This window comes from Diabrotica virgifera, chromosome 5 (assembly GCF_917563875.1).
Source record: "Diabrotica virgifera virgifera chromosome 5, PGI_DIABVI_V3a".
Classification (NCBI taxonomy): Eukaryota; Metazoa; Arthropoda; class Insecta; order Coleoptera; family Chrysomelidae; genus Diabrotica; species Diabrotica virgifera.
In genome coordinates, this window is record NC_065447.1 from 74,741,349 (window position 1) to 74,767,666 (window position 26,318).

At 32.9% G+C, this 26,318-nt stretch overlaps 2 protein-coding genes across 2 annotated transcripts in view; both read right to left on the bottom strand.

The window, feature by feature from the left end:
- Nucleotides 1–266: 266 nt before the first annotated feature.
- On the bottom strand, nucleotides 267–11,134 carry LOC114342874 (neuropeptide-like 4). Its single transcript, XM_028293677.2, has 3 exons — nucleotides 10,970–11,134; nucleotides 3,236–3,383; nucleotides 267–486 (listed from the first exon to the last, which is right to left on the bottom strand). The coding sequence occupies exons 1-3, from the start codon at nucleotides 11,003–11,005 to the stop codon at nucleotides 452–454; spliced, it is 219 nt and encodes a 72-aa protein (XP_028149478.1). The 5' UTR covers nucleotides 11,006–11,134; the 3' UTR covers nucleotides 267–451.
- A 9,438-nt stretch (nucleotides 11,135–20,572) lies between these two features.
- The window catches only part of LOC114342870 (PRADC1-like protein), a 37,456-nt gene continuing 31,710 nt past the window's right edge, over nucleotides 20,573–26,318 (bottom strand). Inside the window, exon 5 of the mRNA XM_028293675.2 lies at nucleotides 20,573–20,783. Coding sequence (XP_028149476.1) covers nucleotides 20,716–20,783 — 68 coding nt within the window. The 3' untranslated portion in view covers nucleotides 20,573–20,715. The remainder of the gene's footprint in view (nucleotides 20,784–26,318) is intronic.

The window sequence follows — 26,318 nt, forward strand, 5'->3', positions numbered from 1 at the left end:
CATTAGAATTATGTTTGAATACATGACTACAGTTGAGTCCCTGAATCTTTACCCGTGCGTCATCATTTAAAGCATACGAAATAAGTCGATGATAAGTCGGAAATTGAAATTTACTAAACGCAACAACCAGTGACAGTAAGTGACTTGCTGTTGCGTTTAGTAAATTTCAATTTCCGACTGATCATCGACTTATTTCGTATGCTTTACATGATGACGCACGGGTAAAGATTCAGGGATTCGACTGTATGTGGAAAAATAAAATATGCTATCGATAAATATTTTATCACAAATTCGGATTTTTATAACATGTTTAACAAAATAAAAAATAAAATATTTTTTCAGACAACTGGAGAAATTGTTACATATTATTCTTATGTTATTCGATATGTAAGATTACTACATTATTTATCAAATATAAAACACTTGAACCTGGACTTTGTTTTCTTATAACCTAAATGTAATAATATGGAGATGCGTAGGCGTATCCTAAAAATAAAAAATTAATTAATTAATCAAAAATTAATAAAATACAATAATATGTATTATATACCATATATTTTCAAAATCTTCAAAGAAAGAAGCAAAATAGCTGAACAGTGCATAAATAAAACAAAAAGATTGTTTATGCTTATCCCAATCTATAAAAAACTTCACCTGGTGAACGTGCTCCGAAGAAGGCGAAAACTGTTCTATCGGTCGAAAAGGTAATGTCCACCGTTTTTTGGTGTAAGAAGGGCAAAACGGTCACAGGGCTGATTCGACGAGGAATTGCAGAAAAAATGACCCCATTTGGCGAAAAAAGTGCTTTTTCATCATGACAACGCATCGGCTCACACCTCTTCGTCGCCATGGAAAATTTTTTCGAATTGGTATACGGTAAGAATTAATTTATCCACAGACAAATAAACTGTGTTTTCTCTACAAGATAGCAGCAACCAGGTCAACCAAACAGGAAGGAAAAGATAGTGCTATAAACGAGACTACTATTTGGACTAAAACAAAACTGTCAAGTATCTAGAAAATTAGACTAAGTTAACTACCTTATTCGGCGTATAATTTTAAAAATGTATGCAGAACAACACATATGCCCATATCTCTGACAACTTACGTCGAAGACAAGGTAATAAATATATTGCAGTACCTAGAACATGTTTGTGGCATTGCCTAATTCACATATTTTTCAGATTGAAGAAATTAGTACAAAGCAATTATTTACTGTTAGAAAATTTAATCGAAATTAAAGAATAGCTAAGTCAAATGTAGAAAGAAAACAGGTGTCTTGACAAAAAAATCGTGAATGGACTCATATACCAAATGTACAATTATTCCGTGTATTAGACGATCGACAAACCTTCGCCATGGTGATCGCCAGCGTCGAACAATTATTGTAATATAGCACCTGAAGAAAAAGAAGTAAGTCAACTAAATATTGTTTATTTAAACGAACAGTGTGGTTTGGCACTGCGTAAAAGACTTGATAGATTCCAAATGCTTTTCCTTTTTCTGCAAATAATATTAAGGATTCTCACCTTGATTACCACGTATGGACTAAAGCGTCTATAGCTATTGTTTTTAACTGTGTGCATAATACAGTGGAACTTGGTTATAGCGTCATTGAAGGGTCCAGTAAAAAAATGACGCTATATCAGAGTGACGTTATAAAAGAGGTAGAAAAAAATGAAAATTTAACCAGGCAAAATTTGATTACAGCATTATTTGCACTATTTTATTACAGCAGAAAATTTGACTCTTTATGATAGCACTGACAAATAATAAGAAATCATAAACTGCCAAGCTCACATAACTGTGCACAAAGGGATAATGGGCCTTTCTCACATTCTTGGAAGGAGCAATGTCGCAAAGCTGGAAACGCATTGCACTTTATTCTTCATAAAATGAAAAAACAACAACCTACTGTAAAATTTTATGACGCTATAGACGAGGGTTACTTTATTTTTACCGCTAAACCGGGTTTTTAATAATATTATCGAATAGTTTTTGGCAGGACCTAATAAAAATTGACGTTACAACCAAGGTGACGTAACTACCGAGGCCGTAATATCCAAGTTCCACTGTATCCGATAGTCATGCAGCCATCAAAGCTTTAAATGGTAAGGGAATGCTTAGGGACATTTAAAAAGTGGGGAAAACCAAACTAATTTTGGAACAAACGAGTGTGAAGATGCTTTTTTTGGATTGTTAGACTCGGGATTTAACCCGGAATAATTTTGAGTGTAAACTTCCTATTCCGGGAGTTTCTTTCTCCCAATAATCGTAAGAATGTTTGATATCTTATGAATTTTGACTCATTGGGGAGAATTATACATTATTCCTTTTCGTATTTGTTATTGTAGAAAGCGACGCATGCCGCTGATGATTTTGTTTTTTTTTTGACTGATTTTGGTAGCCATATATCATTGATTTGTAGGTACAGTGGAACCTCGATAAGTCGGATTAATCGGGACCGCGGCCGATCCGGGTTATCGAAAATCCGGGTTAGCCGGAGAATATGGTAAAAATTAATAAAATACATATAAATAATAAACATATGTATACTCATTATAATTGCAAAAACAAGAACTACATATGCACAATACATCTAAATTACGTACAGTTGTATACAGTATTGTTTATTTCTTGATAAGAAACTCAGTCAAAGTGAAACAATGTTTGTTTTGTCTGATGAAAATCGGTCCGGGTTATCGGAGGCCGACTTATCGGGGTTCCACTGTATTCAATGATTGCTCGAATATAAGTGTGTACAGGAGAAGGAGTGTTTGTCTGTTTTGTATATCCTATCTAAAGTTGCTTTTAGATCAGTGTAAGATCATTCTTGTAAGATGATTCCTAAGTAGTTCACTGACGACCTGAATATGAGCCTTTTCCTATTGGCTGAAGTTGATATCGATTTTCCACAGAATTAATAATTTCATTGGACTGGACGGCATATGAATATGATGCATTTTGTTTTTGTTGGGTTCAGAGTTACTATCCACTTATTGCACCAATTTTCGACCACGTTTAGGAGATTTTGTGTTCTTAGGAAGACACTGACAGGATTTTTATCTTTTGACGGTAGAAACTAATGTCGCAAATTATCTCGAGTTAAAATTATACACGCACGTGTGCTCTGGGTCTTACGAGTATAGATATAGATATTGTGATAAAAATATTTTTACTTTTTAAAACTGATACTACTAATATTTAAAGGATAATAATATTAGAAATAGCTTACCATAAGATGGCCAGTAACCATACGAATAAGACACAGGGTATCCATATGCTCCATAGGCTAAATATTGTGGGTTAGGATTTGGATGCGGAACAGGTGCTGGAGCTGGAGCTGCAGAGGTCATCATGACACAAAGCATGGCAACAAACAACTAAAAAATAGAGAAATCATGAAAAATGAGCTAAATATTATTATTTTGATGGTTTAATTTATCATGCAATTATATAAACCAAATATATGGCGCGAAAGCACAATCCATTAAACCCTCTGTATATGAATTGGTATCAACAGGATCTTACATGTTTCAGCATAATCTTGCATTATCAGAGATCCGGCTAGATATAAATTCATAAAAAGGTAGGTCAAAGAATGTCTCTTGATATTTCCCACTAGGTACCAGTGGATAGCTGCAAAAGTGCCATCTACTCTGATGGCCATAATCGCAACACTTGATAAAGTCTTAATACATTACTAAAGGATACTTTTAGTAATAATAACCTTTAGTAACATATTAAGTTGAAGAATATGAAGAAATTACCTAAACAAGGACTGAGATCACCCAAATAAAGAAGCAAGACTTCTGAATGCTCCACCTGTCGAATTCGCGAGACGACTGGATAAACTACAGGGCCATAAAACTACTAGTCCAGGGTAATAAGCTAGAAATAGACCATGTTCGGGACACTCAATGATCCAGGTAGCTGATTACTTTTTTAGTTATTGTATACCTATAGGATGAAAACCTACCTGTTTCCAGCCTAGAGTTCGCGTCCGTTTTTTAATTATTAACAATTTAGTGCAAAAATCGCGATTTTTTCGATTTTTTGCAGCCCATTCAAAAGCTAAATAGTTGACATAAAATTACAAAATTTAATTTTTTAGAATATTAAAAAACCTTCAAAATGCCGACTTTTGAAAGTTAAAAAGTTAATTTGTTGCTACGCAAACTGCAAAATAAGTGAAAATCGTTCTTTGTTAATAACTTTTACTAAAACTACCTTAGAACTTTGGTTTTCATCCAAAGTTTATTGGGGTACTTAACAAACCCTCAAAATTTGAGACCGATCCATTAATTAGTTTAAGAGTTATTCTAATTGTTTATCCCAGAGACCTTTATTTTGCAACAACATAAGACAGAAAATAATATAATGAAAATATGGCAATTCTGCTTATGCCAAATGAAAGTAGAAAACTGATACTATCAAAATGTACTAAAAAATTTGTACAAATTTGTGAAATTTTGTAGTTTAAAAACATTTAGAATAACTTTAAAAATATTGTCCGTAGAAAAAGTCATATTACATATTAGAAAAGCTGGTATTTTACACGAATTTTTAAAAATGTAGTTCAATTGGTGACTAGTTGTGGTAAGTGAAGGGGGAGCTGGGAGCCGACAAATGCACGAGTTCAAAAGCTAAAAAAAGCAACTTAAAACTACGATCATTTTCTATATCTCGGGATCTACTGAATATATTTTAATCGTTCTTTTTTTAATTTGTATGTAATTTTTCTGTACATTACAAATATGCAATTTGTCTAGACATTTATTAATTAATAAACAGTCTAATTTGTTTAAACAATTTTTGAAAAAATAATTTTTTCCCAAAAATCCATGATTTTAATCATACTATTCCTATTAATCATAGAAAAAGTTAAGGTATACTTTAATAAATAAATTATCTTCAATAAATAATTATCTAATAAAAATCATTTATTTATTAAAGTGTACTTTAACTTTTTCTGTGATCATTAATGATACTATAATTAAAAAAATAGATTTTTGTAAAAAAAATATTTTTTCAAGAATTGTTTAAACAAATTAGACTGTTTATTAATTAATAAATTTATAAACAAATTGCATATTTGTAATGTTCGTAAAAATTACATACCAATTAAAAAAGAAAGATCAAAATCCATTGAGTTGATCCGGAGATACAGCAAATTATATTCGTTTGAAATTGCTTTTTCGGTATTTTAACTCGCTGGATTTGTAGGTTCCCCCTAGTAATCGCTTGCACTACATTTTTGAAAAATCGTAGAGGGTGCTGTGAAGGTATAATGTATGTGCAAACTTTTTAAGCAAAAATACAAATCCCATTCTTTATAATGGCATTAATGAGATTCCTTAATTATTATAAACAAATTAGCTGTGAATTAAAAAAAAATATGGCTAACTTTGTCCCAAATGTGCCCAGGCTAAATTTTTTTATTTGAAAATTCGTGTTAAAATACTATCTTTTCGAATATATAAAAAGATTGTTTCTACGGACAACATTTTTAAAGTTATTCTAAATGTTTATAAACTACAAAATTTTAAAAATTTGTCATTAGGATTTTTGACTATGTTAATTATTTTTTATCTTTTTTTAATATATTTTGATACTACCACTCTTCTACTTATTTGGCATACTCAGAATTGCTCTATCTTCATTATTTTCTGTCTTATCTTATTGCAAAATAAAGGTCTCTGGGATAAACAAATAGAATAACTCTTAAACTAATTAATGGATCGGTCTCAAATTTTGAGGGTTTGTTAAGTACCCCAATATCTAACTTTGGGTAAAACACTAAAGTTCTAAGGTAGTTTTAGTAAAAGTTATTAACAAATAACGGTTTTCACTTATTTTGCAGTTTGCTTAGCAACAAATTAACTTTTAACTTTAAAAAATCGGCATTTTGAAGGTTTTTCAATGTTCTAAAAAACTGAATTTTGTAATCTTATGTCAACTATTTAGTTATTGAATGGAGTGCAAAAAATCGAAAAAATCGCGATTTTTGCACTAAATTGTTAACAATTAAAAACGGACGCGAAATCCAGGCAGGAAACAGGTAGGTTTTCTTCCTATAGGTCTACAATAACTAAACAAGTAGTCAGCTACCTGGATCTTTGAGTATCCCGAGAAAATCCTTATTACCCTGGACTATACTTCATGAAGTCACGTCAAGAAAATATGAGAGAGGATAATTATTAAGACGGATACGTAAGGAAACCGAAATATCCGTAGGGTTGGATTTTTACAAGGTAGATCAACAACAGATGCGATATTAATAATAAGATTTCTGATCGAAAAATAAAGTATTACATAAGCAAACGTTCATATTATGGTATTCATTGATTTAAAGTAAAGGGTTTTGATAATAAATTAGTTCCCAATATTCCTCGCCATTCTTCTTCCTCTACTGCCGTCTCCACTAATAAAGGTTGGTTATAGTTATAACCATTACAAATTCGTTTCTATCTCATGCTTTTCTTAAAAGTGTGTTTAACCCGGTCCAGTCGCGAATGTTTTTCAGCCAGGATATTTGTCGTCTATCAGGATTCTTTTTCCTTCGATTTTACCCTTTATAATCAGCTGCAATAACTCCGTACTTTTCATTTATAAGTATGTACCCTAAATATGCTATCTTTCACCTTTTAATGGTGGTCAAAAGTTCTCTGTCTCTTCCCATTCTGTGCAACACCATTTCGTTCGTAATATGATCGGTTCATGGTACCTATTTCAAAATTATCCTAAAAAGCCATATCTCAAAAGCTTCCAGCTTTATCATTAAATCAACATTAGCAGTCCAGGCTTAGACACCATTAAGATAATAGAGTGGATATAACATTTTACCATCCGATATCGTATTTGTAAATTGATTGAGTCTTTGGTTACTCAGAAATTTCTTTATCTTTAAAAAGACTGCTCTTGATTGCTCTGTATTTAGCCATACGGCTCCCATTCCCTCTAAGGGAAAAATTGACTCATCCCAACCCAAGTAGCAACGAACGGGTTTATTAAGTCTTTTAAGGATGCTTTAAAACTATAGAATAAAACTAAAATTAAAACCAATTGGTTTTTAAGTAAACCTTAAGGTTGCAATAAAACCGCTTTCATCATAAAATGGCCTACACTGAAAGAGGTCAATAAAACCAAAATTAAAAACCTTTTTAAAACTTTGTTTTCTTAAGGAACTGGTTTTAAAGCTGCTGTGAAGGTGCTTTTAAAACCATATTAAAAGACATTTTAAGTGCAAGCAGTTTTATAGCAAACTTAAAAAGGTTTCTTAACTGGAGACTTTTAAAGACCATTTACCATATTAAATGTTTCTTTAAACCCATATACTCCATATAGGCCAACACATTTTTACATGTGTTATGAAAGGTAGATACGTATTTGTAACCATAAAATAATAAAAAGTACTTGGTTATTTCCGACTGTCAAGGTAGAAAAACACTCGCGCTCCCAACTTTATTGATAATGTTAACAAAAATAGGTCTAAATAACTCACGTGTCCTAAAATTTCTGACTTTTGGCGATTAAATAATAATAATAATAAAACAATTTAAATCCGAAAAATATTAGATAATTTGAAAGAAAAATAATTTTATTTACTATTTTAATTTTTTCATGTTAAAATAAATCGAATTTATGTCTTTAAATTGCTTATTTATAATTTTTATGTAAGCCTTATATTGTAATATATCATGGCTTTCAGCATGCCCAGAAAGCAATATGGCCGAAAACCAAATAAAACTATTTTTAGTCTATCGACAGATAATTGTTAAGATCAAATGGTTTTATTTTTTACCTTTCCAAGAGCATATGTTCCACGTAAAAGCAAGGTTGCCTTGGAATTAAAACCGTTTAGTTTTAATGCTGCCACTCGGTTTTAATGTGAATCTAACCTTAAAATCGGGGCGTCGTAGTGCTGTGTGTGTTGTATTCTTTGAAAAATAAGCCGTAATGACCAGTTCGTATATATTTTAAGTACATATGTACTTGCGACTTTTTGTTCCATACTAACTGTACTTCCACTTTTTACAGCACACTACACCACTGTTTCGCTCTAAAACAAACGGTCGACCATTTTGGACATAAAAGAAGAGGAGATGAGTTTAGTTTTATTGTTTCTAACAAGAAACATAGTTTAGTCTTTACGATAACCAAATTGATTCAGTTAAGAGCGTTTGGTTTTAATATAGCCTAATAATTGCTTTTAAGAAAGCAACTTCAAAGAAAACTTAAAAAATAGTTTTAAGGCATACGATTTACTGACATAATAGTCTTGAGATCAAGTAGTTTTAATAATAGGTTTTATTAGCCATATTAATAGAATCTTTAAAATTGCAATAAAACTGAAAGGTCACAAACTAGAATCTAATAAAACCATATAGTCTGGAAGTTCTTCATAAAACTAATTAGTTTTAAAGTGAACTGAGAATAAACCATTTTAAAACTACAAATAAGTTTTATAATAAAACTTATTTGATACTCTTATTAGATACTTTAAAACTAGTGACAAATGCTTAACAGTTTTAAAGTTCTGGCAGTATATCTACAAGGTAACTTTAAAACCATTATCTTCTTATTTACCACAATAAAACCTTTATCAACCTTAAATAAAACTAAAATGTTTTTATTGTGCTACTTGGGAAATGCCTACGATATCAAAAGGATTGAGCTCTGGTGGAACCTTTTCCGTGTTATCGAGCCCTAGGTGACTTGGTATGCTGGAGTATCTCCCAAAAATTTTCGCACACATCTGGCCATCGAGAGTAGTACAGCTGTCTGCATGATCTTATAAAGACGTTCATTTAGACTTGATGTGTTAGGCAGAGAGGTGTCAGTGCCAGGATTCGAAGCCGGGCCCTCCAGCTTTTTAAGCCAGTAACATAGCCACTACGCTGCGGCCGCCACCGAGCTTCGGAGGGCACGTAAAGCATAACGAGCACAAAGTGTAAACGATAATTAACTCAGTTCAGAGATTGAAATCAAAAGAGATGTTAGGCAGAGATGTATTATGTTTCTATTACTATTTAAAGTATAGATACATTTTTGAAGAAGTATTACTATCTGAAAGTTAAGGAATAATAATTAACGGGAGAACTATTAACAACATAAGATATCCAGATGACACCGTGATTATGGCAAGCTCTGCTGAACAACAACTACTACTAAACAAGACCGGCAGTTTATGTGAAAAATATGACTAAAAAAACTAAATGTATGATAATAATAAAGAAAACAAATATACAAACAAACATATACTTGAAAGATGTACTGATAAAAAGGGTTGGAAAATATACAGTATAAATACCTACCTGGGAACCTGGATTTTAGAAAAATTAATGATCAACCAACAGAAATAGGGGCCAGGATAGAAATAGCAAGAAATGCCTTTGTAAAAATGAAAACAATTCTCTGAAATTAAGTCCTTAGATTGGAACTGAGAGTAAAAGATTTGAGATGTTACCTCGTACTAAGTATGCATTCCTAGAATAGCATAAATACGAATAGAAGAAAACGAACATGGAAATATTGCGAGAAATCGGCAAATAATATGAAATAATAATCACAATAAAAATAAGAAAGTTACAAGATCTGGGACACATAATGAGGGGGCAGCGATATGAAATGCTAAGACTGATAATACAGAGAAAGTAAGATGAGGAAGGAGTATAGGAAGAAGGATAGTGTCATGGTTGAAAAATTTAAAGGACTGGATTTAATTTAAACAGTCCCCTAGAATAAACAAAAAGTTTCTTTTGAATGAGATATTTGAAATTAAAAGTCACACTCAATTTTCTCTTCTTTTTCATCTCTGTAAATTTTTAAAATAAATATTACAGAAGGTTTCAGGGAGTTTCGGCTCTCTGTAATAATGTAATTTTTCATTCTGCGTTTAAATTTTTCAAAAATATTTATTAGCTTTCACAGGACTCGAAAAAATTTTAAAGTTAAAAACCATTGGCTCGAAATTTTGCGCCTACGCTCTTAAAGAAGAAAAATAATAAGGACAAAAACAGAGTATTTCATAGGGTACGGATTTTCTTCTCCCACATCTCCTACATTTCTGAACATTTCCCAAAAAATATACCAATTAAAAACCATTTGACTATTTCAATTATTGATATAACATAAATATAAAAACAGAAATTATTTAAAAAAATATTATTGATCCAAAAATATTTTTTTAATAATTCACTTACTATGTTTAACCCGCGAGTAGTCGCGCCGTTAGATAGAATCTCACATTTTATCCTTTTTCGCGATAACTTGATGAAAAATTTTGCAATTTTGAAAAAATTTCGTAAGTGCCTCGAGGAAGGGTGTAGTAATGCGTACGTATTTTTTTCTTCTTCCTTTTGTGGAATTTATGGCTTTGGGGAGAACCAATTAGCATTAATAATTGTTAGAAATAATATTTCTAAGTAAATAAACATAGCAAGTAAATAAAAATACTATAAAATAAAAATTTGTTGTAAATCTAACACGCGACTGTTCACGTTACAGAAAGTGAGCGCGACCACTCCCGGTTTAAGATCGTATGCGCAAAATTTCGGGCCAATGCTTTTTAAATGATTTTTTTCGAATCCTGAAAAACTAATAAATATTTTTGAAAAACTTAACGCAGAATGAAAGATTACATTATTACCGAGAGCCGAAAACGCTTTAGAATAAACAAAAAGTTTCTTTTGAATGATACACCTATTTGAAATTAAAAATCACACTAAATTTTCTCTTCTTTTCACCCCTGTTACTTATTAAAATAAACATGGAAGTTTTCAGGGACTTTCGGCCCTCGGTCATAATGCAATCTTTCATTTTGCGTTTAAATTTTTCAAAAATATCCATCTTAAGATTCGAAAAAAAAATTGAATGCATTTAAAAAGCATTGGCTCGAAATTTTGCGTCTACGCTCTTAAGGGTATTTGTTGTTAATGTGTAATAAAATTAAACAAAGATAACTTACCACCAGAACAACATTGAAAAGCCCCATGTTTTTCATATCGACTGCTGTGTATTCTTAGCGTTAGATAAGAAAACTGCAGAAAAATTCACTAACGCATCATTTATAATTAGTATAGGTACCTATATTATTAATACAATGATTAAAATTAATTTAGTCACCACATTTTATTCAGCCACGCCGATATAGAGGCGTGTATAAAACCGACTTTTTAGGGGTCAGATCTTCAATAAAATATAAACAATAAGACGTTTTAGATACAAAAATCTAAAGATTTCTACTGGAACCAAGTTCTGGTGACAACCCAAATTCGTGCCTTCTAAAATTTGTAAAGTATACGAACGATAAATAAGAAGAAGACCAGAAGGAATATAAGATTGCATTCAACAACCTGTCTATTTATCTATAGGGTGGCCGGAAAGTCTAAAAATAATAACACAATTTTGTTTGTAAGTTATTTGTTAATTATTTATTTATCTAAAACATGGGTGTGAATACCTGCATTGTCGCAACACAACTCGTCGTACCAAGTTGCGCAACGCAACTTGGTACGACGCCGTGTTCGTATGCTCATCCATCTCAGCATGTCCGGAGTTATTGACGTAAAATCTGGGCGCACACCTTTTAGCAATTCCTCATTCGAAATATATCTGCATTTCTAATCACCTATTTAATGAAATTCCACAGTGAATTGTCCAGCGCTGTCAAATCTGGACATCTTTGAGGCCGATAAATTGGAGAACCACGTCAAATCCATCGGTTCGAAAAGATTTCATTCAGGCGTTTGTGAACAACGAGAGGAAAATGGAACGAGGCGTCATCTTGTTGAAAACAAATAGTGTCAGCAGTGCCCTGAGCTGTCAATTGCAATAATAATGATTATCTGCAGATAAATAAGTGTGATAAGTTATGGAGCCTTCAAAAAAATATGGCCCAAACCGATAATTTAAAATAATTCCAGCCCATGCAATAACATGAGGCGGGTTTTTTCACTTCACTTTTTCACAAGGAGAAAACTCGACGTTCTTTGACATTAATAATGGTCTAAGACAAGGGGACACGCTGGCCTGCCTCCTCTTTAATATTGCCTTGGAAAAGGCAGTCAGAAAATTAAATATTAGAATGAATGGGACTATTTTCGACGCAAATTCTCGCATTCGCTGACGATATCGTTATAGTGGGCAGAAGTATGAGAGACATGGTGCAGTGTTTTACAAGGCTTGCGGACGCGGCAAGTGAATTAGGACTTGTGGCAAACGAGGAAAAAACCAAATATATGTTGGTTTCTAAAAACTCCCGAAATATCGAACCGAGAATTCAAATTAACAACCACACCTTTGAGCAAGTCAAGGAATTCACATATCTTGGATCGTTAGTAAACTCAATAAACACGACAAGCGACGAAATAAAAGGACGCATAGCAATAGCAAACAGAACTGTTCACGGTCTCCAGAAACATTTAAAAAATAAAAATATAAAATGTGCAGTAAAGCTCAATATGTACATACAGAGAGAGTCTGTAAAGTGGAATAAATTCAATATCTCAAATACTAATTGTTTTTTTGGAAAATGCTCAGACCCGTCGATTAGTATTTCAAATTGTCCTTTTTGACATTCAATAAAAATGTATACAGGGTGTCCCAATTTAGAGATATGACGTCATCGTCGATTTTCTTAAATGGCAACACTGTCATTTTGATAGCTAATTTGATAGGGTTTGTAAAGTTATACATAACTGCAAAATATCAAATTTTTATTCTCTACCATTTACAAGATAATAGAAAATAACAAAGTTATATCTGTAATTTGGAATATATTCAATAATTAAAATACTAACTGTTTTTTTGAAAAATGCTCAGACCCGTCGATTAGTATATCAAATTGTCATTTTTGACATATAATAATAATGTATACAGGGTGTCCCAATTTAGAGATATGACGTCATCGTTGATTTTCTTAAATGGCAACACTATCATTTTGATAGCTATTTTGATAGCGTATGTAAAGTTATACACATCTGAAAAATTTCAAAATTTTATTCCCTACCATTTACAAGATAATAAAAAATAACAAAGTTATGAAGAACAAGAAGTAATCAAATAATAATTGAATTTATTTATTTCAATTAAGCAAATGCTCATAACGTTGCCCATTGACAATTTGACAATAATTGAGGGCAAGATTATGAGTTTTTGCTTAATTTATTGAAATAATTAAATTCAATTATTAGTTGATTACTTCTTTTTCATAACTTTGTTATTTTTTATTATCATCTAAATGGTAGAGAATACAAATTTGAAATTTTGCAGTTGTGTATAACTTTACACACCCTATCAAAATAGCTATCAAAATGACAGTGTTGCCATTTAAGAAAATCAACGATAACGTAATATCTCTAAATTGGGACACCCTGTATACATTATTATTATATGTCAAAAAGGACAATTTGATATACTAATCGACGGGTCTGGCATTTTTCAAAAAAACAGTTAGTATTTTAATTATTGAATATATTCCAAATTACAGATATAACTTTGTTATTTTCTATTATCTTGTAAATGGTAGAGAATAAAAATTTGATATTTTGCAGTTATGTATAACTTTACAAACCCTATAAAATTAGCTATCAAAATTACAGTGTTGCCATTTAAGAAAATCGACGATGACGTCATATCTCTAAATTGGGACACCCTGTATACATTATTATTGAATGTCAAAAAGGACAATTTGAAATACTAATCGACGGGTCTGAGCATTTTCCAAAAAAACAATTAGTATTTGAGATATTGAATTTATTCCACTTTACAGACTCTCTCTGTATATACGAGACCTTATAATAAGACCGGTTTTGATATATGGGGCTGAAACGTGGATATTATCTCAAAATGATGAAAGATTTCTTGGTATTTTTGAGAAAAAAATTCTTAGAAAGATTTTTGGAGCCGTAAATGAAAACAAGAATAAAAAACCGCTAAACACCTTAAAAATGAGTGGCGCATACAATATTAAAGGCTGCAAAAGATCTGATTTGAATATTACGTGGCGAAAAAATGTATTTTCATTTTGATGCAAAACAAAATTCTAGTTTTATTTTAAAAGATGTTTCCATAATATTTGCTAAATTTGAAGTAAACGCGCCACAAAAGAGTAACTTTGATACAGTTTGAATTTTGAAACTCTTTTGTGGCGCGTTTACTTCAAATTTAGGAAATATTATGGAAAAATCTTTTAAAATAAAACTAGAATTTTGTTTTACATCAAAATGAAAATACACTTTCGCGCCACGTAATATTCATATCAGATCTTTTGTAGCTGGAATATTGTATGCGCCACTCATTTTTAGGCGTTTAGCGGTTTTTTATTCTTGTATCAGGAGTTTTTCAAAGTTATTTATAAATTAAATGTATGAAGTTGAATGCAATGTTCCTCTATTACTCGTTAAGCTTTATAAATGGTCACCTTTGTTGCATTATCTCCCAAATGATCTAGTGTCCATCGAATGTACACTACATTTTTTTCTATTCGAAATAGATTGAAAAAAAATATTGAGATGACCGATAAATGAAGTCGGATTGCCCGTTGCCAGATCAAATTTAGCGTCGTAATCACTACAACTACATAAACCATTTCGGGAATAATCGTTAATTGGATTATACTTTTGTAGCTTAATAACTTCTAAAAAGCTTAACCGATTTTGATCAGTAAACATGAGTTTGAAACGTATTTACCAGTAGTATCTGATGGATCTAAGGTCAAGTATGAGAACTGAAGCTATTACAGGAATTATTGAGCTTGAGAAACCGTCTTTCCCGTAGGAAATAGATTTGATCATACTTATGAAGCCTATAACTTAAAAATTCGAATTTTCCCGCATATGACGTATACACCGTTAGATTCGTCTAGAGTCCTTCTACAAACGCTCAGTTATTGGCGCAATTCGTAGGTTGAAATTTTGAGTAATTGTCGAAAAACCAAAATTTTTAAAGTATAGTTTTTCAGTTTTTCGGCTATACTGAGCCGTGTGTATGTCTGATCCTGACGGCTTGAACACCATTTGAAAGCTTAACTCAACACTATTGATTTGGTGTATTTGCGGTTCTCCTGTCTCTTCTTGATCCGAAGATATATACCCCCAAAAAATATGCCATTTTGTACCTACCAAGTCCTCTAGCTGGCTTATGGGTGGTCAAAAGTCATTAACTACACCGGTTCTTAATCGGCCCTGACCCCCTCTTCAAACACAGAAAAGAAAATTCAAATCTGTTTAACTTTCAAACACACATACATATCCACAAACATTTTCCCTTTTTTAAATAAAAATTGAGTCATACTTCTGAGCTCGGTAACTTTTGAATGGTATAACCGATTTTTAAAATTAGACATGCGTTGGAAAGGTAATGTTCAGTAGGTACTATTAGAAGCCGCAAAGGTCGGACTTAAATTTTTGAAGTTTTTGGGAGTTTTGGGGACGAGAACGAAAAACAGACCCTAAATAGAAACGGCCGTAAAATCCACACCCTTGGACCAAAATGGATGGTTGACATAAAAATAGGTGAGTCATTTCCTGAACTTTAAGATGGGACTTGGCCCATCTTTCAAATCAGTCAGATTTAGAAAATCGAAAATTTCGTGTATATATAGTGTCGCGTGTAGGGGGTGTTGGTGTGCGCCACTGGCGAGAACTGCCGTTCTCTGGTAATGGGCTATGGCGTCGAAGATACAACTTTGAACTGTATCAGTTATACACAGGTCCAGATATTGTGAAATTCGTTAAAGTGCAGAGACTTAGATGGGCTGGACACATTGCTAGAATGCCAGATCACGAGTACACTAAGAGATTAACTTTTTCAAAACCAGAGGGCATAAGAAGTAGAGGACGACCACGAAGAAGATGAATTGATGATGTGGAAGAAGACCTAAAGATTCTAGGGGTCAGAAGATGGAGGGAAGTTGCTAGGAATCGACAGGAGTGGCGATTTCTTTGCGAGTAGGCCAAGATCAGAAGATGGAGAAATAAGGAAGAGAATAACGCAGGCAAACAGAGCTTATTTTGCCCTCTCCCATATATTTCGGTCAAAAAGTGTCCACCGAAATACAAAGATTAGAATCTATAAAACCTTAATTCGACCAATAACATGCTATGGCAGTGAAGTCTGGGTGCTGAAAGAAACATCCAAAAACAAACTCGACACATTCGAAAGGAAAGTACTTAGGAGAATACTAGAACCTGTGAGGGAAAACGGAATCTTCAGAAGTGGATACAACAACGAGCTTTATCAACTTTATAAGGAAACGCCCCTGTCAGACTTCATTAGATTACAAAGATTGCAATGGGCCGGACATGTGATAAGAATGGGAGAGGATAGGCTACCAAAACGAGCACTGAATGCTAGAATGCAAGGAAAGAGGCCGGTTGGGAAGCCACGAAAGCCCTGGGAAGACACAGTAAACAGCGACGCACAAGCCCTTTTAGGAGTCCGTGTATGGAGAAGAGCAGCCACAGACAGGCAAGGGTGGAGGCAAAAAATAAAGGAGGCCAAGGCTCAATTTGGGCTGTAGTGCCGTAGAAGAAGAAGAAGAAGGCCAAGATCCACAACGGATTGTCGAGCCACTTATGATGATGATGATGACGTATTGGGAGCTGTCTTCTAAGGCTAAGTTAATGATCTTTGGCGATATTACGTCTCCTTGTCTATCTCATCCTCTCTTAATGGGGATGGGATTTGTATGTTTGTCTAGTTGTACCTGTCATAGTTGCGTTATAATTATGTATTCGTTACCTGAATCTCGTATCTACAGTAAAACCTCCGTTAACCGAAATAATTGGGGAGGAAGCCGTTCCGGATAACAAGAATTTCGGTTAAAAATAACATTGTTTTTGTATTCTTCTTGTATCAAGTTACATAGTATTCTTTGTCAAAGTACAGAATAAAGCAACAAAATTAAGGAAAATGAACATGTTTGACACATGTCAAAATGAACAGCGTGTTAAGAAATCTTCTATTTACTTTTGGGTATTTCCTTTGACAACGATGTTTTGCCGCTATATCTCTCCATCGTTTCATTTTCAGAAAGTCATGAGGTTTTGCCTCATTCGATTCGGTTCTTTAGTTGTATGAAATCGATGTTGACAAATTAATATCGAATTATTTCCGTTTTGCGATAAAAATTTGCTTTTATTGACGAAATTATTGAAACTGTCAGCCGTTTCGGTTAATCGATGTTTCGGTTAACGGGGGTTTTACTGTATAATTATTAATAGCTTATTCTATGGCCCACGTATCAATACTATCGAATGCCTTTTCATAGTCTACTAAGGCAAGAAATACGGGTAGTTGGTATTCATTTGCCGTCTCTATCAATGTTCTCATTTTAACTAGATGGTCTGATGTACTATATCCTTTAATGAAGTCAGCCTGTTCAACCGGTTGGTAAATGCCCATTTTTTAAGTCAATCGATTGTTAATAATTCTCATAAGCATTATTTAAGGTTCTTAGGTATTTAATAATTTAATAGCCAGACTAAAATGGAGATGGGCAGGACACATAGCCAGAATGACAGATGGGCGATGGACAAAGAGGTTATTGCAATAGAGACCAAGGGAAGATAAGAGAAGCGTCGGTCGACCACGTACACGATGGACTGACGATTTAAGAAGGCTAAATAAAACTGGATGAGAGCGGCGCAAGATAGACGGGGTTGGAAACAGGAAGAAGAGGCCTATATTCAGCAGTGGACTTTTGAGGCTGGATGATGATTTAATAAACTATTGATTGTGACACAAACATAAAAATTGTTTTTTGAGAAAACTGCTACTTAAACTACGCCACTGTTATTAATTGATATTTCCTTCGATACCCTTGCTAACATCAATTACATAGTTCCATCTTTGTTATCAAATGGGAATAGCAATGCCGGCAAATAATTGATACTACAGCGCTAATATGGAGTGCATAATGTATTCATGATCACTTTACCTTGGATGAAAGAAGAATATTAAATTAATTCATTTAGTTGTTTACTACTAGTATAAATCTATAGATATTATTTTTTTAATACCGTACACATGGCCTACTTTGCCCAGCAAATTTCAGTTTTATTTAATATTTCTTTTCTTAGCACATATAAATAAATACAAAAATTATTTTGATTATTCCATTCATAGGAGATTCTGACCAATAGAAAGCTACAGAAATCTGAATTAAATCGATAATTTTTGATAATTTCCCGTCGTTAAGTATATTACGTCAGATGCCCTTCGTTGCTACGAAAAAATACATTCAGTGACATTAATGACAATTAATGTTTTAAAAATTATAAAAGTGATGACTTTCAATCGTCAAATATTTATAAAAACTGTGTGTTTAATGGTACTTACATAAATAAATTACAATAAAATTTTGGGTTTGAACAGTTTTATTCATGAAATAATCGCAACAAATTGCACTCGACCTCTGAAATTAATATAGAATTTTTGCTCTCGTGACACTTTCGACATAATTTCACTCGCTTTCGGCTCGTGAAATTAAAACTGTCAAAGTGTGTCACTCGGGAAAAATTCAATAATTTCAGAGCTCTTGTGCAATTACTACTGAGAACTCTCGAAATATTAACCGAGAATGTTCTTATCATTTTTTATAAAAATCTGTAACACAGCCGAGAAAAAAAAAATAAATACAAAAGGTGGGCAAAGTTGCCCCGGAAAAGTTCAACATTGCCCACCTGTTTTAAATTCACTGTAGGGCAAAATTAAAACGTAATAGGACTACTTTGCCCATGGCATACGTTTTAATTTGTCTACTATCCCCACGATATACGTTTTTAATTTTATTTTTTAATAAAAACTAGAACAAAAAAGCTCCATTTATCAGAGTTTTCTTCAATTTCGGAGAAACTTTTATTAAAAAATTAGAAAAAAAATTATTACACTTTTATTATAAAAATAGAAAAAAAAATATTACACTTTTATTAAAAAAAAAAACACACGAAAAATTATAACTGAAAACAACTTAAATTTTCTTTAAAAGAAAAATATTCTCTTCTACTTTTGGATGGTTCCTTTAATATTTTTATAATGTCTTCAAAATTGACGTCCGATATGTCGAATATATTTGGATAAAAAAAACCATTTATATTTTTTCTTAAAATTTTTACGGTGTAGTATGTGTTGTCGTCGTTTATTTCTACTATAATTCCGATGAAATGTTTAACGGTTTTTTTGTAAGAAATTGGACCACCACAAAATTATCAGTTTTTAAATTATTTCCATCTACTTCGATATTTTCATCAGACTCGATATTTTCAACCATTTCATCCTGCTCTTCTTCATGTAATTCATCTACCTCCCCACCAATATCATCGTCAATGTTAGTCATCTCCATTTCTTCTGCTAAATTTTCGTTGTCACTCGTCTCCATCTCTATTTCTTCTTCTAAATCCTCGTTCCCACTCTTCTCCTGATTCTGACCAATTTCTTCAAATTGAACTGATTGACCGGGTTCAGTATTAAGCAACTTTCTCTTTCGTTTTTTAATGGTATCCCCTTTCATTTTTTGTTGTAAAAAATTTAATAATGCATTATCAATTTCAGAACTTACTCTTTTGGCAAATCTCTCATTTGGCATCTTTTTTAGCACTTCATGTGGGTCAAACGGACAAATTCCAGTTGCACGAAATGAACTTTGAAGATTTTTTTGAAAATTTGGTTCAATCGCGTCTATTAGTTTTGTTAGCAATTGAGGAAAGATGGTTTTTTCAACTGAATTTAAGTTAGGTTGACTAGTTTTTAAATCAGTAAGGATCTTTTTCCAGGCTCTTTTTAAAGGCCGGAAAAATCCAACATCAAGTGGTTGTGTAAGCCCTGTAGAATTAGGTGGCAAAAATACAAACCTTATATTTGCCCTTTGACAAGCCCTTATTATCTCAATATTCAAATGTGAGGACAAGTTGTCCCCAATCAAAACCTTTGTGCTGTTATCCCGTTTTGACCAAGGTAAAACAACTTTTAAAAACCTGTCTTGGAAAGTTGATGCATCAAAACCATCCAGATTTTGTTCTATTATACAATGTACGAGGGGGACCACCCGTTATCCATCTATAATATAATCTTTCGGCTTTATAAACGACATACAGTAGTAGGCGTTCTCCGGTTGCGGTAACTGCGAACATTAGAGACACTGCGCTTTTAGTGGCATTCATGTATCTTTCCGGGTATTTTGTCCCTCTTCGAAATACACATTTTTGGGTACGAGGGTCATCTGACCGATTTGCCTCGTCATAATTTAGGATATTTTGAGGTTCGATATTTTCAAGTGTTATTTTTAAATTATAAAAGAATCCCTCTATGATTTCTTCAGTGTTGGCTGCCCTGGATCTTCTAACGTTTTGGCAGTGCCTTTGAGTTAAAATGTGCTTATGTCGTGACAAAAAAGCCTTGACCCAGTCACAACTAGGAAGATTGTTGTTAGAGAAATAAACAACTCGAGTTCCTCTGGCATCTAAATATTGTTTGACAAGCATTCTAATCTCTAGACTTGTTAAAGGAGCACCATATTCTGCACTTGCTATAACAACATCCACTAAATGACTTTCTTTTATTTTAGTGAGTGTAAGGGGATGGCCAATGGAGGAAACATGCGTTCGTTTAATTTTATTCAGAATGGTTCGGCGTGGCACCTTAAAACGTTCTTCTGCCTGACTAGAACTTAAACCTCCTCTCACTGCTTCCACAGCTCGTTCAAGCATGGCTTCAGAGTAGTTTACATACTGCCTTGCTCCCATTTTTTTTTCTGCTTTTTCTTGGCATTCTGATTGGTCCTTGAACGAAAAAAAAAACAATTAGGTAAATACTGACATGCTGTTTTACGTAAAAATTAATACTTTGTGACGTTAAACTCAAAAGCACACTTCCGTTTCCTTTTAAATGTCTCTAAAACATTTTATATAAAAAAACAAAAAAATAAAAAATGAAAGACAAATGACAGGACCACATTGCCCACTTGGATTTTATTTTATAAAGAAGAAACATGTAATCCCTGATAAACGTTTCATCGCAAATTCAGTTAAAACAATACTAAATAAGACGTATAAACAAATATTTAGTTAATATTCCTACTGGTGTATACCCAGCAGTGCTCAGCTTTTACCTTAAAAAAACTACAAACACGTGTTCAAATTTCTTATCTTACTACAAGCGTTACACTTCAGTCACACAGTTCAGATCACACCGTCTTGATTTCTGCATGTTTCTTAGTGCGCGCGTAAACGTCTGTGGTACTTTGCTATGTTGCCTAAGTATTTTTTTTTACAAATATTATAACCCTTACAGTGGGCAAAGTTGAACCCACTGGGCAAAGTAGGCCATGTTTACGGTACAAGAACTGTATTCGAAGATCTATTTATGGTGATGTTAGTGACACACTTTTAAAAATATTTAAAGCTGTTCAAAAAAGTAATTGGATGATCTTTTTAATTCAAAATATTGAATGATATTATGTTGCGTTTATGTTATAGATAGTTAGGTACATATACCCGGTTTACGGGGCACATAGGTACCTTCTCTATTCTCTGTTGCCAACGAGGGTAACTCTAATCTGGTGCGCTCACTTCACGGTAAGCAAGCAACCAATAGAAGTAAATCCAACCTGCAAAAACTTGCATATCTATACGGACATACAATTCATTAATATGAGGATTGGTCCGAGTTCCCAGTAAATCAGGGACCACTCCTTTGAGCCCCAATGCTCACCAGGCTATTCTCCACCCCCGTAGCACGGTAATGCGCTATGGAGGCTCTCTCCCTCCTTTCCTATGGCGCTACATCTACAACCTAAGTCGGGCCCTGACATCCTCCAGCATCCGCTTCCAAGTATCTCTGTCCCTGGCTGCTCTCCTCCAGTTATCCACTCTTAATATATCTTTAGCACTGGTTCTAAGAAATTACAGTACCTTTATGTACAAGTAGTATTTTTTATCTATATTTGGGTGTCACATGCACTATGCAGCAGCTTAACTTATTAAGGTAGATTATGTAATTTTTTAAATTTTGCAATAAATTTTGTTATTGTTTCACATCATTATTTTTTAATGATGTATTTTTAGTAAATTTTGTTGGCTATTTTGTTTTTTGTCACTCTTTGTAAGTTTTGTCTATAAAATTATATAATTTGCCATGGTAATAAAGCATATTTCTATTTCATTCTAGGTTTACTCTTAGTGTTTCTTTATTGTGTTAAGTACTATATTATTTGTTTTCACAGATCTTGTCTTAATCCATAGAGTCAGCTGTCTCCTTTGGTTGTTCTTCTTATTAAAGTTTGTTAATTTATAACGTAGCTGTTATTTCAAAGCTGTCGATATATTTGATTTCAGATTATATTAAGTTGGCCTTAATAAAAAAATTACTATAGTAGATGGTTAAAAGCTAACCGAAAGCTACGTGAGTTTTATGAAATAATTAGTTCCGTTTGTATTATATCAAATAAATAAGAATCTAAAACAATCCGCACGACAAATCAATTGCCACACCTTTTTTGCTATATTTAATCACTACTTATAATTACACATCTAATCTCCTTCACATCTCATTAAAAGTCAAATAATGTCACCTTCAATATCAGTTACTGTAAAATAATAGGAATAACAATCAAAAGGAATAATACAATTATTTATTATGTAAATTTTATTCAGAACAACTAATAATTTGTATAGTATACATACAAATAAATCAACAAATCTAACAATAACTATATTTACGATCTAGAAAAACAGGATCTCAGTTCAAAAATAATAATTTCACTGGTAACTTTATTACCACGTTTTGTGGTCTTTACCCCATAATAATATATACACACCAACGGATTATCTCCTGAAAAATTTATCTATCTATCTCGAATCTCGAGAAAGTGTTCATAGGCATGTATCCCGCGTACAAAAAAAAAAAAGATTTTATTGATAGCAAGCTGAAAATTTATTAATAGCTTAATGGTGTCTAGTCGGACAAACTTTGATGTAGGGGAATATTGGAACAGGTTACAGGTTTCGAACGTCAGACTACAAAAACGTCCTATGTATTTTGTCGGACAAAAAATCCAATTGATTTGTTACCCTTTCATTAAACTCTCATGCAAAAATCAGACTGTTATTTACCACCAATATAAATCCTGTCATTTGACATGCTCTACGTGTCGGACTTATGGAGATTAAAATGCCCAACATATTTGTTGTCATTGTTAGAAAAAATGACAAACATTTTTTCATATATTTATAAAGTTTGCTATAGGGCTTTTCATTCACAGTCATTTGTTTCGAACTTCTGTCATGTGTCGTCTAATATTAATATATCTATGTCATACGTTATTGGTACTGCCAATGATACAAACCAAAGACGTAGATATATTAATATTATGTGACACATGACAGAAGCTCGAAACAAATGACAATCGATGAAAAGCTGTATAGGGCTTTTCATTCACAGTCATTTATTTCGAGCTTCTGTCATATGTCGTATAATCCGTGTATATTAATATTATACACAGATTATACAACATATGGCAGAAGCTCGAAACAAGTGACAATCGATGAAAAGCCCTATTGAATAAACTTAAAAACAACCTGCTTCTTTTCACATAAATCATAAACTTGTCAGGCTGACACGCTCCACAATTAAAATCTTCTTCTTCTTCTTTTTGTATAGACATGACTCTGTTTTTTCAATGTGCCTCTAGTAAGTTGCCGTTCCATCGTTTTCGTGGTCTTCCCACTGATCGTCTTCCTATTGGGAAGACAATTAAAATCACGTTCCGCAATTAAAACTTCCCCTGTTCCAGTGTTCCCATACATCAAAGTTTGTCCGACTAGACACCGTTAAGCTACTAACAAATTTTCAGCTTGCTATTAATCATCTTTTTTTGGTACGCGGGATCCAGGCCAATCACTATCTCTTAGAGAGAGGCCCAAAAAGATCTCGTACACAAAGGACATCGCACACATCTTATGGAAAATATAATGTCACTCAAATGAAATAAAATTTCCATGAATAGATTGGTCTCTAAATTACAATCATTTCATATGTCATTGCGCCAACTCTGAATTTTGAATAATAACAACATATATTGATATAAATAAATCTAAAATCAAATGGGAATTTAAATGAGTCTAAGAAAGAAAAAAAATTCCGGAATCACCACATCATAAATCTTTAAAGGCAAAGGCTTATAGATAATAAAGCAGCTATAATTTTGCCAGACGTACAAAAGTATATAGTTCATCTAATCCGCTTAGCTCACGCTGGGTAAGCTCTTTTCAATAGCATAATAGCTCAATATACAATATAATAGTATTTATAAATGACAGTTTTACGGACTTCAAAAATGTGATTTCGATAAACTTTAATTACAGTTTACGACGTTATTAATTAAAATTCAGAGTCGGTGCAATGATATGAAACGATTGTAACTTCGAGACAAATCTATTCATGTAATTTTTTTTTCATTTGAGTGACAATATATTCTCCATATATGTGTGCGGTGTCCTTTACTATTTTTGCTGGGAATAAACCACGGTTTTACTTTAAAATTAGGTTTATTTCACGTTTCGATTTCCTATGGAATCATTAAGATTGATATCATCACTACACGCGGTTGTCTTTTTAAAGACAAATCACATGCTATGATTTTTATGACAGATATTCTTAGGTTAAAGTTGATTTCATGTAATCGAATTCGAATTACAATAAAGTCGTCCCAGGAACGCAAATCAAAAATATTGAGAATATCATTTTAAAGTCACCTACCTACTTTAAAATGTATAATGAGTCAGATACAATTAATAGAACAATTTTTTTACCAAATGACAAAAAATAAAACTTGTTTAATTTATTATTTTGTATTTTGAGGACAATTTCTGAATTAAAAACCGAAACATCCAATAAACTTCATTTTTAAATAAAATCGTTGTAAAATTGTAACTTATTCCCAACAAAAACAGTAAAGTGCATTAAGATGCCACAATTAAATAGCTTCAGAACAATCTCATGCACAAAATCTTAAAATCGTATGTGATACCAGTGCCAAACAACTTTCGATTGTATCGAGATAACTAATATGCTCAACAAGGCAACAACTTACAATTACATATTTCGATTTATATTCCAAAATTGACATAGTGTACTTTCTTTTTTCTTAATGGACAAAATACAAAAGTTTTTGCAAAATAAATTAAAACATAAGAGTAAATAATATTAGCGGATGAAGTAGTGTGCCTCTTACTATACAGGGTGTAACAAAAAGGCAGGTCATAAATTAAATCACTTATTCTGGGACCAAAAATAGTTCGATTGAACCTAATTTACCTTAGTACAAATGTGCACATAAAAAAAGTTACAGCTCTTTGAAGTTACAAAATGAAAATCATATAAGTACCTAGTACATCAGGCCATCTGCTGACAATGAGAACATTGATAGAGAAGGCAAATGAATACCAACTACCCGTATTTCTTGCCTTCGTAGACTACGAAAAGGCGTTTGATAGTATCGAGATCTGGGCCATAGAACAAGCTATTAATAATTGTAGAATAGATTCCAGATATAGGTAACTAATACATAATATATATGAAAATGCAAGTATGATAGTAAAACTAACGAAAATACAAATCCCATCCCCATTAAGAGAGGCGTGAGACAAGGAGACGTAATATCGCCAAAGCTTTTCAACCTAGCCCTAGAAGACGTCTTCAAAACTACAAATTGGTCAACCTATGGCATTAACGTTAATGGTAACAAGCGGAACCACCTCAGATTCGCTGACGACATTGTGATTATAGCGAGCTCAAGGAACTGCAAATTATGATGGAGGAACTAGGCAGCTTCCAATACGTCGGCCTAAAAATGAATATGAGAAAAACAAAAATAATGACAAACATAGATGACCCCAGACGCATAACTATAAATGGCAGTGAGATACAAAAAGTCCAGGAATATACTTACTTAGGCCAAATCCTGAAACTTGACGAAGAGAACCAAAGTGCGGAAATTACTAGGAGAGCAAGACTAGCATGGGCAGGATTTGGAAAACTTGTTGGATACTTAAGAACCGCAAAATACACCAATATGAGGAGCAAAGTGTTTAATCCTTCCTATCATGATGACATATGATTGTCAAACCTGGGCCCTAACCAAGTCAAATATGAATAAACTAGCCACAATAAAAAGAGAACGTTAGATATTCGACTTTCAGATAAAAAGAGAAACGACTGGGTAAGATCAAAAACAAAAGTCGAGGACATAACAACAAAAGTTGACAAACTTAAATGGAGCTTCGCAGGCCACACTGCTAGACAAAAGACCAACGTTG